The following is an 11,183-nucleotide window of genomic DNA, read 5'->3' as shown; positions in this document are numbered from 1 at the left end:
CCTAAGGTAGCCTAATTGGTAATCCTGCCAGTTAAAAACAAATAAAAAAAAGTTTTAATGATGCCAGTATCTTTGAGGATGAAGAATGGAAACGCCTTCTCCTGGATGCTTAGGGGTAGGGTTAGAGGAAGGTCGGGGTAAGGGTTCAGCCAAGGTTAGATTTCTGTCATCATTCCCTTCATTTTACCTCCCTCTCCTGTTTTGACACTTTTCAGAAATCCAAAGCACTTCGGCACTGCCGCAATTCGTCCAAATGTAAATGCGGACTGAAACGAATTGCACGTCTACTTAAAATACATTTTGTTATCTGATGTTATCTTAGTTCCCTGTCCCTTCATCTCAAAAATTTTACTTTTGACCTCAGGTTTAGCCATGATCACTGCGTTGTAACTAGTTTATAACTAGTCTATAAATACAAAGACATCGCTCCGAAGACGTTGACTGAGCTTTCTTTTTTTTTTTTATCTTTATATAACAAATTTTGGTTTTCCTTATTAGGTTTTAAGATAATCAAAACAAAAAAAACACACCACTACAAGCAAATGATGCTCAAATACTTTATTACCAAAACATACCAACTAAATTACTGCAAAATAGAAGGTAAGCAACTGGACATCTTACCACTTGTACAGTTTCCTCTTTAACACGTTATCCTCTAGAGCAGTGGTTCCCAACCCAGTCCTTAAGTCCCCCTTACCAGTCCAGAATTTAGGGATTACCCTGTTGTGTCTTAAGTTTTTTTTTTGTTTTTTTTTCTGAAAAACACAAATGGGTAATCCCCCAGTCCTGCACTGTTAGGGGGTACTTAAGGACTAGGTTGGGAACCACTGCTCTAGAGAAAGCATGCTTTTTTGGCACTTTAAATATGGAGAGACAACATTTTGGAAAACAAAATAGCTTGATGCTACTTTACAGGTAACCCTACACAAAACCCCTTCATTAGATTGGGGGAGTGTTGCATATGAACAAAGACTTCACAGATTTTTAGAAAGAAAAGTATTTTTTTCCCCCCCAATAACATATCAACAAGACAATCTAAACAAAGATGCAAAAAGAAAGCATGCATAATTTAGGCAGTCATTCCTTAAGCGTCAATGTGGAAATTGATGTAACTAATTCAATTGCATTTTCCAAGGCCGTTTGCTAAGGAGTAAAGATACAAATATGAACTTAATGTCTGCATACACCATTCAACATATATGTGAGCAATGTGGGAAGTTAATGACATCATTCTATTGGACTATATAATTGGTCGTCAATGAATACATATAGAATTCATTTTTTGTGGATGTGCAGTATTTTACGACCATTCTGTTAAGTGTATACCATATTTAAGTATACTTGAGTCACACACACACACGTGCAAATCACAAAAATTAGGGCAACCATTCTTATTTTCAATGGAATTTTGGTAACACCAAAAGCGTAAGCACCATCTATTTGTACTCTCTAAACTGCCCTTCTAGTTTTAATCCTTTATTTTAAAGTTACATAAGTATTGGTTATCCAACTTTAATTTACATATTAATTACAAATTAACATAGCCACGATGGGGTGTTACAATATTCTAAACCAACTACACAGAAGAACATTTGGCGTTAATACGTTGTGCAACCAGGAGCATATATGTTCAGATGTATAACTGCAAGCAGGACGTAGGCTCCAGTGGTATTTTTGGGCTGCCCACTGATTTTTACAATAAGTTAGTTTATGCGATCCACTCGACTGGAAAAATTTAAAAGATCCAAAATTTACTCCATAAAAAAAGTTAAGGAGAGCTCTGATCTAAGGCGAATGGCCTGCAGCATAATTCTAGAATTCCTACGATATGAACAAACCGAAACCAATTGTTTATGCCACTCCTTGGATATCGCTAAAAGTATTCGGCAAACTGGTATTGCCAATATTAAACATTTCACAAACTTTTTTTTAATTTTTTTTTTAGCAAACTCTGGTTGGTTGTTCAACAAAACAGTAGCTGCAGAACAAACAAGACTGGGTTTTGACAGTGGGTGCTAATGCTTTTAGTGTTAACCCCTTATCCATAACAGTGAAAGAAAAATGTTTGATGGCAAAAGGAGAACCAAAGAACACAGTCTCTATGAAATGGAATGTATTCAGTTACCGTTTCTTGCTCCCCGTTGTACCATTGGCAGGCTTATTGAAGCTTTTGCTCATATGTGGGAAATGTACAGTGGGTGTTCTATTGTTTGGCCCATACAAACCCAAATTTCTGGCTGTGGTTGATTTCATAAGTGGTTTGACACTTGGAAAAGGGCTAAAAACCTGCCCTTTGGGGGACTTTGTTAAAGTTCCACTTTCGCTAGAAGAGCTTTGAGAATCAGAAGGCGTGTCCGGTAAGGCCTGGCCTATCTCTGACTTTGTATCACTTTCATCATTTGTGTTCAGCTCCAAGGCTTCCAACTTGCTCTGCACAACAGTCACATTTGCATTTTCGTCTTGATAAACAGGCTCTGGGGAGTGGCCATCTACCTTCATAACAGTCCTATCCAAGTTGCTTTCTTCTCCATCCACTACTGGATCCTGCACAATTTCTTCAGGTTCCTTTGAGTCATCGATTTGATCTTTAGGAATATCATTTTGTTCCTCAATAAGTCCAATTGTATCCCCATACCCTAGCTGGCTTTTGGCCCTTGCGATGTTTTTGCGATGAACTCTGATGTGGGTTCGCCAAGGGGAGTTCACCTTGGATTTGGAATCTTCACCCAGTTGTATCGATGATTTAGAAGTTGGTAACTGCACCACTGCATTTTTAGAAGATCGGTTCACCTGCTTTAGCTTCTTACCAAGTAACAGATGATTTATCACAGGTGAATTATTTACCTGGGAAGGCAGAATGCTGCTTACAGTCCCCTTATCTGAAATAAGACATATTCCAGTTAAATGATAGATTTCAAGACCAGAGAAGCAAGGATTTAAATGCACATTGTTTGCACAAAAGAGCTTTCTTCTGTAGTGTGTTAAAATTGGATCTATGCTAAAAGGTCTATAATTGACAAACACCATTTCATATGTATTTTTTTGTAATCCTTTTATAAATTTTTACACTTTTATACATTTATGTAATTCATTAAAACTAGGATAGCTCGAAGCTGAAGTGTCCAAGTGAGCTATTCATTCCATTTAAGAAATGGACAGCCTTTTCAATCCCTAGACAATGGATGCCTAGCTATATTTGATACATAGATGCACAAACTAGGTTTAAGAACCTGTGTGTTTCAAGCAGGACAGAATTGTTTGTTGGGTAGCACATCATTTGAGGAAATTTGTCAGCCATATAAACACTAAAATTAGATTAACAAAACATTGGTAACTCTGATATACTAGAGGGTTAAGAAATCTACACGCTACCCTACCAATAATGAGACTTACAAGTGTATACGGTATAAATTTTTTTCTTTTTTTTAAATATATACAAACAGAAACAGATGAAGGGTTAGACAACATTCTTTGGAAAACATAAAAAAAAAAGATACCATCCACCAATCAAAGACCTACATGTTAAAATATATATTAGAAAGGTGAGCATGTAGTAAATTTAAAATATTAATCATCTCTAATTTTGTTTAGTTAGATTTGGAAACAGGTGAAAAAAATAGATTTTAATATACATGCATAGTAATCCTTATGGTCAACATCCTGATTACATATATTGTGATCCCAAGTCACACCAGTATATTCAAATATTCCCTATTAAGCAAGCACTTGTACAGTATTATATACATAATATAAAATTCGCTGTTATGCACATAATAGGTTTACAGCTATAATTACCAAGATGTTCCAAGAAAAAAAAATGATGACTATGCATGTACTTTACAGACGGAGAGCCAACACCCCACAAAAGTAAATATATATTTTTTTTAAATACCATTACTCAGCTGATCCCTGGGATCACGTGGGATCCCAGGGTCTCTCTCTTCTTCAAGTCCTAAATTGAAAAATAAATCAAATATGTTTAATAAAAAAAAACAGAAACTATCTGTGCTTATTGTGCCAATTTAATTCAATTTCTTGCCAAATTAATCTTGGGTGTAATAAAAAAAAAAAATCAAAACATTTTATGTTAACCAATGTGGTCCCGATTAACTGCTGTCGAGTGATTAAATAGAGATCATGAATAATGATTTGGTAGAATAATGAAGCCAATGGTTTCTACAGCATCATCTGATGGTGTCTACACAAGGGGAGATTCTTTGAATGGAATGACTCTTAAGAGTGTGTTTATTGGCTTCAGTTATTTCACATTATGAAGACATGAACAGATCACAGATAATACCACAATATGTGTAAACTACGTATTTTCCATCACAATACTCTATGTTTAAGGAGATCCATTTTCTGGATGACCACAGGTTAAAAGAGGAGTTTTTGTAAGTTAAACTTCATTTCCAGATTTGCATGTAGACGTGCAAAATAAACTCATCGGTGTAACCATTTACCACATTTACCTGCTCTGATGTAGACTTGGTTTATTTGTTGCAGTTGTCGTTTCTTTATTCTAGAATATTGTTGTTTCAGGGCGTGGATATCTGTGGTCATACGTTCCATCATCATGCTGTTGAACACTGCATGGTAATCACTTCGACATGAGTCAATGGCTCCTGGACTCAGTTCGGCAATGTTACTGGGTTGCAAGCTTTGATTTTCTTTCTGATCTAAAGAATGATAATGGCATTTTAAAATGTCACTATTATGCATAACTTGTGTTAGTCCATGCACCACTCTATAGTACTTTAAAACTGCCCAGTACGGGGGGGCGGGGCCGGGCGGCCATGCTAGCAAGCTGCAAGTCACTACAGCTCCTGGGAAATTCAACTAATATTGGGCAAATATTATGTTAACCATATGCACAAATAAAATAAATAATTATAAAAAAACAAAAAAAAAAAAAACTGCCCAGTACAGGTGTTCATTTCTAAATCTGTTTTTGAGTTTATATACAAATAGTAAAAATGTTTGAGCCGGTTCTTGTACACACAGCATTATAACACTTTAAAAAGCAGTTCAGTATCTGTATTTTGCAGAGTAACGTCCACTTTTCCAGTAAAGATAGTTAGTTGATGTAGTCACATGATAGATTGTGTGCTTTTTGAAAATTAAATGTGATGCAATTTCATGATGGCTAGCTCCATACTGAAAAATCTGATACACAAATAATATTGATTATCTTTTCAAAATCATGTAATAAACATTTGTCTATTTATTTTCGTTCATAAAGTTACCTTTAATTTGCTTTTGGTATCTCTGCAATTCTGGGATCAAAAGCCCACTGAATGGTCCAAGGCAACCAAACGCGTTGGCATTAAAATCTTCCTCATCCAAGTCGTTTTCCTCATCACTGTCTCGCATTTTGCTTGGACGTCTGTAGATTAAATACAGAAATTACACAAATAGTCATTTTATGTAAATTACATATTACATTTATGTAGGTTTTTTCAAAGAAACACATCCCGGTGACTCAGTCGTCACAATTTAATTTCAATTAAGTTGTTACAGGGATTGGAGTCACAGGGCATTATCCTACCTTCAGAGGGTAAAACATTTCACCCCTCCATCCCTCAAGACCTAACAGTACTTCCTCTTTTTCCCCCCTCTGTACTGCAAGGTTTGCCTTGGCGGCAGCTGGCAGTTTGACAGCATTAGCCCATTGTCACTCGCAGTGGTGGCTGGTGACATTTCAAGTTGGTGGGGTGCAGACTGGAAACATGGATTTGACTCAGCCGCTTAACGGTTTTAATCTTGAATAGTAACTTTATGGCTCTATTACTTCCAAAATACATGGATGGTTCCATGTATAGGGAATAAACCCCATGTAGACATTTTCCTATTAAAGAGTTTAATAAGTTGGTGATTTTGAGACTCAAGTCTAATTTCAAGTGTAATACAGAAATCAGCCACAAGATTTCACCAAAGGATTCACACAAAGGTAAGGCAGGCAACTCTTCAAACATTGATTGTCTGCCTTACATTAGAGTGAAGGATGGAGTTGGGGAATTAAGTGGCCGGCGCTGCAGTCACTGCGGCGTCTGCCTTTACTGTATCAGAGGGGAAACTGGTATACAAGATATGCACCACTGTCCATGCGGTGTCTACATGTAAATCAGGTGGGACAAAGTGAGCCACGTGGCAAGCATCACGGTCTCTGCTGTGTTTGCCCGAATAACGGGGCGGGGTAGTCATGAGGTAGGTACTTCTGTCAGTGCGGTGCCTGCCTGAATTATAGAGGGTGGGATAGAGTCTGCGGGGGGGGGGGAATTCTGGTGCCCTGCCGTCCTCACTCTGTTTGTGTCCAAAGTAATGGCGGCAGACATGGCTGTAAGATAAAGTGCCTGCCGCCAATCTGACTGTGCGTGGCCTGGCCAGCTCCCGCCTGTGCTGCCTCTCTGAGTTTGTTAAAGCAGGCATCCGATGTGAGAAGTGGTGCATGCCTTAATACAATTTGCAGACCATGTAGGAGGGAGCGAGCCAGGGAGCGCAGATCGGCAGCAGGCACTGCATGTTACAGCCATGTCTGCCGCCATTACTGTGGACCCACATTTAGTTTTAGATGAGGACAGTGCCTGTTCACAAAGCAGTGGCCGCTAGGGTTGGAGATCTGGAGGAGCTGGAGATGTGATGGGAGGAAAGGAGGGAGCAGATACTTACCTCACATTATAACTGCACCCCTGGTATAAACCAACAATCAGAGCCCAGTAGGCAGGCTAGCCTCTATACTAAGAGCTATTTTATCCAGCCTAATGAGCTCCATAAGTAAACAATAGAGGCTTCCAGGCATCCAATGACTGTCAAGCAAAGCACTTCCCATAGAGTTTAATCAGATTTTAAGGACGTCACCCAAAAATTTGTTGAGGCTTTTTCTTTTTTAACTCTACTTAACAACATAAGAGGGGCATAACAAAGGGAACTGCACCCACCTCCCTTCTCACCTACTACCCCATCCCAAACGATCACCAATTTGAACGCAATTGCTCACCTACAGCTCAAATACAACTACCAGATGATGCCCGCAATGTATAACCTAAGACCTAATCAGAGGCACACAAAATATGGCATGACTGATACAAAGCTACGTAAAGCTCATCGCTCACTGTATCCTTAGATAACAACTGAACAAACAGTAAGACCACCGATGCATAATACATGTGAGCAAAGTTATAACATATGTCTTAAAATCTTCCATTTCTATTTCTCTCCTATGTGAAAAAAACAAAACTCAAATAAAGATTGTAAAAAAAACAAAAAAAACAAAAACAAAAAAAAAAAAACAAAGGGAACTGTAGTACTAATATTGAAAGGGACAGAAAACATTTTATCACACATATTCAATGTGTACGCTTTTACACACACACAAATAAAAATAAATGAAAAACAGAAAAAAAATCTTATCTTATCTTATATAGACGAGTCCCCACAGGTTACTCGCAAATGGCAGCCATCGATAGGCCGAGAGCATCAGCTGATGCTTTCCACCCATCACCAGCCTTCAAGACAAGTCTTTCCTACTATACAGCGGTCAATGGAGAACTGTGGAAATAAGTGCTGGTGAGTGCCGGGGGACAACTTCAGAGTTAAACCATTCAAAAAGAGTTTAACCCTTGAAGGTAAAACCGCACATGGGCACTCCTGACACCTTAACCCCTTAAGGACACACGACGTGTGTGACACGTCATGATTCCCTTTTATTCCAGAAGTTTGGTCCTTAAGGGGTTAATAACATCATTGTTATTTAGTAGTTATGGGGTAGGAAAAGTCCTTTAATTATAATGCTGCTAGTTATAGTATATTCACTGTTTCTCTAAATAATCGTTCTAGCCATGTAAATAATGAATATTGATCCTACACGGCACAATAGGTGCCTGTAACTATACTTAATGTGTGTGGGCCTTATACACACACACACACACACATTTTGGCAGCATGTTTTGCAAGCTATATTAAAGTAAAAATACATCCGATTCTTTAATACAAATACTACTAAAAAAACAGTTTGTCTACCTCGTCACACCCATTATATGTAATCGAACGGTATGTTTTTGTCCTTGTCTGAAAGACTACAAGATATTGGATACCGGCACTCTGACAGGGGCAGCATTTTGCCGCCCCTGTCATAATCTAAAACAGGATTTCCAAACCCTTGGCAGCAGCACCGCACGGGTTGGGAACCTGTGTGTGAGGGTCCATTGGGTGGCCCATGCCCTTAGAGCCACCTGATGGACATGTGAAATGAGGGGCCCAGTCGTGCGATGCAGCGCTTTTACAGCACGACAGGGCCCCTTCCTATCCGCATGGAGAGCTGGTTGGAAGTGACAGAGCCAGCTGCGCGGAGGAGGGAGCAGCGAGAATGGCAGGCCCTCCAACTTCCACCAGCTACAGCCAGCAGAAGGTAAGAACCTGTTGGGTGGCTCAACTCTTTTTTTAATGTGTGGGTGTTTGAGTGTGTGTGTATATATATCTGTTAGTATGTGTATCTGTATGTAGCTTGGGTATGTGTGTGTGTGTTTGTATCTGTGTATCTGTTTGTAAGAGTGTAATGTGTGTGTGTGTGTATCTGTGGTGTTTGTGTATTTGTATTTCTACACACATATATAAACAAAAAGGATTTGCCAACGAAGGAGTTACCATATTAGCATCAGTCCCACAAAGCTTTAGTAAATCAGTTCAATTTTCTTTAACCAGTTAATTATTCATATTCCCATGTCAAGCAAAAAAAAAAAATGGCTTCCCTCGTATGCATGATGACGCAGTAATTGGCATCTAACAGTAAAATTGCTCAAAAAGGGAAAGGCCAACCTGTATTGGTCTTTAATTCCCTTAGTAGAAAAAAAGAAAAGGAACAATGAGGTTTGTGATGTATTCATATTAATGACTATAATTAAAGTGGTACAAAGCACACCCTGTACGGCCAAGGAATGGAGATACACAGCTCCCTTTCACATCAGACATACCCAGAAAATGAAGCAGATTTCACAGGTGCTGGAAACGGTGTAATGTTATAGGTGTATTTCTCTCTCAGTTCAGCCAGCTGTGGGAACGGGAATGGAGCCATAGAATAAACCGTCTGAAAAGAAGTTTAAAGAAAATCTAAAGCAATCAGACCTGTACATGGCTTGCAAAAAGAAATTAGACAACTTAATTTTCACTCAAGTTTAAATTTAAAATTTTATTACGACTTTAATGGAGAACCATTTCTTCTCCAGAAACCCCACCATTGAATAAGAAATTGAAAATCACCTGTGACCTGTATTTTTAATATGTGATGCTCTGTTTTCTATTAAATTTATAATAAATATTTAGCAAATTATTTCACAATATCATCAGTCAAGGCATATATTGCTTTATAAGAGAAAACAAAAACAGAACACTTTGCCTGTTGCAAAGAGCAGAACGTATAACAATGATTGGCAGATGGTGACGTCCAGTTCTAGCTATTTACAGAGATGTGAATTTCTGCATTTAAAGGTTATCTTTTCAGGCTTCACAAGCACGATTTGCTAAATATAGAGAATACTTAAACACAAATTCTGAATGCAAATACTGAGAAGGTATGATTCCCCATTAAACCATCCTGATACTGTGGCAGAGTATAAACCTTAAAAAGTACTCTGACGCCTGATATGCTGAAGTACATTCATTGTATTATTCTTAAATTACAACTCACACTATAGTAACTTCCTGAACTCAATGTCCATAAGGCATGGAAGATCCTGTAATTTTCATGCAAGCAATGTTACTACATCCCTGCTCGCACCAGGAAGATCGTGGTATAACTTGCTACCCAAAGCTTCCCTCCATCAGCCAGGTCAGATTCATATCCAGTCTGCCCCCATCTGGCAGACTATGTGACAAGCATTCATAGTAAACTAAGATATCCATTTAAAAGTAACATGGCTGAACATCCATGTTGGGCAGTGTCCCCAAGACATCATAAAGGACGTTATTGGGTACTAAGACTGCAGGGGATGGGGAGGGGGAGAGGAAGGAAGACACACACACACAGGCTCTCGGAATAACATGGAGTGCATCTGATTACCATGTATAATTTCTAAGGGTTACTTTAAAGCAGTTATTAAAGAATTGATTATTTAGTAATGCGGTTGTCTGGTATCTCGTGTTTCTGCTCTATGATCTATTTGTAATGTTTCACACGTATAACATGAATTTAAAAATGTATGCAGGTTTGTTTGTTTTTGTATTACAGATGCCCTGATCGAGTATCCTCATACCTCTAGAGATGCAGCTAGCTTGTTTCAATGCACTTTTCATCATTTAAATAATCTATATATACACTGCAGTGAGTCCTTTCAAGCTTAGACCGCGTCAAATACATTGATTCTTTCGCAAGATATAAGGTTTATACTTTTACTCGTTGTCCATTATGTTAATACCTATTCGGGGTTCCTACAAGTTGTTTTCACCTATCCAAGTGTTACGAATGATCTGACATTCGAACCCTTTTTCACGCTGTATATACCTGTACATGCCCATTGTACTATTACATCACTAGTTTCAAAAACCATTTGTTTCACCCTATTCTTACCCTGTCTGGAATTGTAAAGTGATCTTTTCTTTCTCAAGATAACTGTGCCACAGACCTAATATTTAAACAGCCGAGTGGACAAATTTGCGATGATCTTAAACCTTCCTCCCTCCCCCAAAAACAAAACAAAAACAAACAAATAAAAAACAGGCATGACTGCACATAATATGAAAGAGGAAAATTACAGCTGAACAAGTAAATACAATTTTAGCTTTTATTTTGATTATGAAGTTAGACAACTGCCTTGAGGGGTGTGTGTTCGATATGAATTGAAAGGTCAGGATTTAGTATTGTGTGTGTTATTAACAGTGACATTTACAAAAAAATAAATAAAAACTGTGTGTATATTCTAAATGAATAGGTTACCTGCATCAGTTCATTGCTGTCAATTAGATTATCTTCAAGCATCTCTTGGGTCAGTCTCCCCATTGTACTGTAGAAATCATCTGAATTCTCACAACATTCTATTTGTCTGTAACAATATATCCAATATTTATTAATCCATCTCATATTTTGCCAAAAGCTTTAATTTTGTCTAAGATTCGAGAAACTATTTCTTTATATGAAGGAAATCATGAATGTATTATTACTTCCATTCTGGCCTTGTCACATATGGTCTAGT

At 38.0% G+C, this 11,183-nt stretch overlaps 1 protein-coding gene across 5 annotated transcripts in view; it reads right to left on the bottom strand.

Annotated features, from left to right (window-relative positions):
- Window positions 1-768: 768 nt before the first annotated feature.
- The window catches only part of TBC1D30 (TBC1 domain family member 30), a 67,900-nt gene continuing 57,485 nt past the window's right edge, over window positions 769-11,183 (bottom strand). For 3 of the 5 annotated variants that reach the window (XM_063447065.1, XM_063447066.1, XM_063447068.1), the window contains 6 exons: window positions 10,928-11,033; window positions 8,970-9,082; window positions 5,247-5,386; window positions 4,473-4,679; window positions 3,893-3,952; window positions 769-2,879 (listed from right to left, as the gene is read on the bottom strand). In XM_063447065.1, coding sequence (XP_063303135.1) covers window positions 2,122-2,879; window positions 3,893-3,952; window positions 4,473-4,679; window positions 5,247-5,386; window positions 8,970-9,082; window positions 10,928-11,033 — 1,384 coding nt within the window. In that variant the 3' untranslated portion in view covers window positions 769-2,121. The remainder of the gene's footprint in view (window positions 2,880-3,892; window positions 3,953-4,472; window positions 4,680-5,246; window positions 5,387-8,969; window positions 9,083-10,927; window positions 11,034-11,183) is intronic. The other 2 variants (XM_063447067.1, XM_063447069.1) reach the window with 1 other exon arrangement.

The sequence above is a fragment of the Pelobates fuscus genome, chromosome 3, assembly GCF_036172605.1.
Source record: "Pelobates fuscus isolate aPelFus1 chromosome 3, aPelFus1.pri, whole genome shotgun sequence".
Lineage (NCBI taxonomy): Eukaryota > Metazoa > Chordata > Amphibia > Anura > Pelobatidae > Pelobates > Pelobates fuscus.
Note: the sequence above shows the minus strand (reverse complement) of the source record. Positions and strands in the feature narration are given on the sequence as shown.